General features: G+C 59.9%; 1 protein-coding gene across 1 annotated transcript in view; it reads left to right on the plus strand.

Moving 5' to 3' along the window:
* The first annotated feature begins 965 nt into the window (after positions 1-965).
* Positions 966-1,367, plus strand: part of Gpr50 (G protein-coupled receptor 50) — a 3,939-nt gene continuing 3,537 nt past the window's right edge. Inside the window, exon 1 of the mRNA XM_010639112.1 lies at positions 966-1,152. Within this exon, the coding sequence (XP_010637414.1) occupies positions 966-1,152 (187 nt within the window). The remainder of the gene's footprint in view (positions 1,153-1,367) is intronic.

A 1,367-nucleotide genomic window follows, 5' to 3' on the forward strand; every position in this document is an offset into this window, starting at 1 on the left:
GGGAAGCGAGGCCGCGTAACAGGAGGGCTTTCCTGCCTGCTTTTGGGGGCCCGAGCCTCCACCAGGCCCGCCGCTGGGAGGGGGTGAGGTCCGGCTCTCTCTCGTCCCGAAGCCCGGGACCACGCGGTCACCAGCTGCATCCCCTCGTTCCTAGAGCGCGGCACCGCGTAAATTTGTTCCTGTTGAGCCCAGGACCTCTCCGGGGACCCCAGAAGTCACTTGCTGCTGCCGCACTGGGAGCTAATCCGGCTCCTGACGGGAACCAGAGCAGGCATAAGTTCCCGGACTCAGACTGGGGGTGAAAGACCCCGCAGCAGTAGTCTCCCGCTCCCCTAGGTGCTCCTACCGGCAGAGTGGGGCCGACCTCTTACGGAGACTGTAGGGCTCCGGGCTAAGAGTTAAGGACCCACCGGCTGTCTCCTACACCCTGATGGGTAATGCAGGCCGGCTTGGGCTGGCCCAAGAGCCCAAGAAGACCCCGTGTCCCTGTTCGGCAATCTACAGTCATTTGCCAGGTGTTTGGATTGAAGCCAAAGGAGAACTTGCTAGAAATGGATGCGGGGAGGCTGGAAGGGAGGGCGACCCTGAGCTAGTCAGGAAGCAGAGTACCTGAGGGACAGGAGGGAGGGGTGGCGGGCTCCAGAGGAAGAACAAACAGGGGAATGGGAAGCAAGAGGACACCTCGCTGTGGATTTGTCCTGGAGGAGGTGGTAATTAAGGAGTGGATGGCTGGGGAATTCTGATTGGTCAGAGGGAGGAGTTTTGGGTGGGGCTAACCACTTCTCGAGGCGTTAAAAGCTCATCGGAGGGGGTGGACCACTGTCATTTGCTCTCTGGACACCGGAGGGGTGGGTGCACTTTTCCCTAGCTCCAGGGGACAGAGCAGCAACAGAGTAGGTTTTGGCTACCCGGCCAGCTGCGGATCCTGAGCCTCCTGAGGAATCTCAAGGGTCTCCTAGAGCAACATGAGACCCAACCTGGCAGTCCCGACCCCCTATGGCTGTATTGGTTGTAAGCTGTCACAGCCGGACTACCCGCCGGGCCTAGTCACCTTCATGTTCTTCGTGATGGTCTTCACCGTCATCGTAGACCTGATCGGCAACACCATGGTCATTTTGGCTGTTACAAGGAACAAGAAACTCCGAAATTCTGGTAAGACACCCTTCCTCTCCCTACCCACCGTGCAGAGCTTGCAACCCAGAAGGTGTTAGTGTGGGCGCCCCGTTCACACTGATTGTCCCCGCTTCTCAATTCCCCGCAAGCCTGGGGAGGGGGCTTGTGGTGTGCCTGGGCCCGGAAACCTGGGAGCTCCCTAAGGCTAGGGGAAGGCGCAGAAGTTAGCTGGGAGCGTCCCGCTGCGAAGCCGG

The sequence above is a fragment of the Fukomys damarensis genome, unplaced genomic scaffold (assembly GCF_012274545.1).
Source record: "Fukomys damarensis isolate Sample0158 unplaced genomic scaffold, DMR_v1.0_HiC HiC_scaffold_39, whole genome shotgun sequence".
Classification (NCBI taxonomy): domain Eukaryota; kingdom Metazoa; phylum Chordata; class Mammalia; order Rodentia; family Bathyergidae; genus Fukomys; species Fukomys damarensis.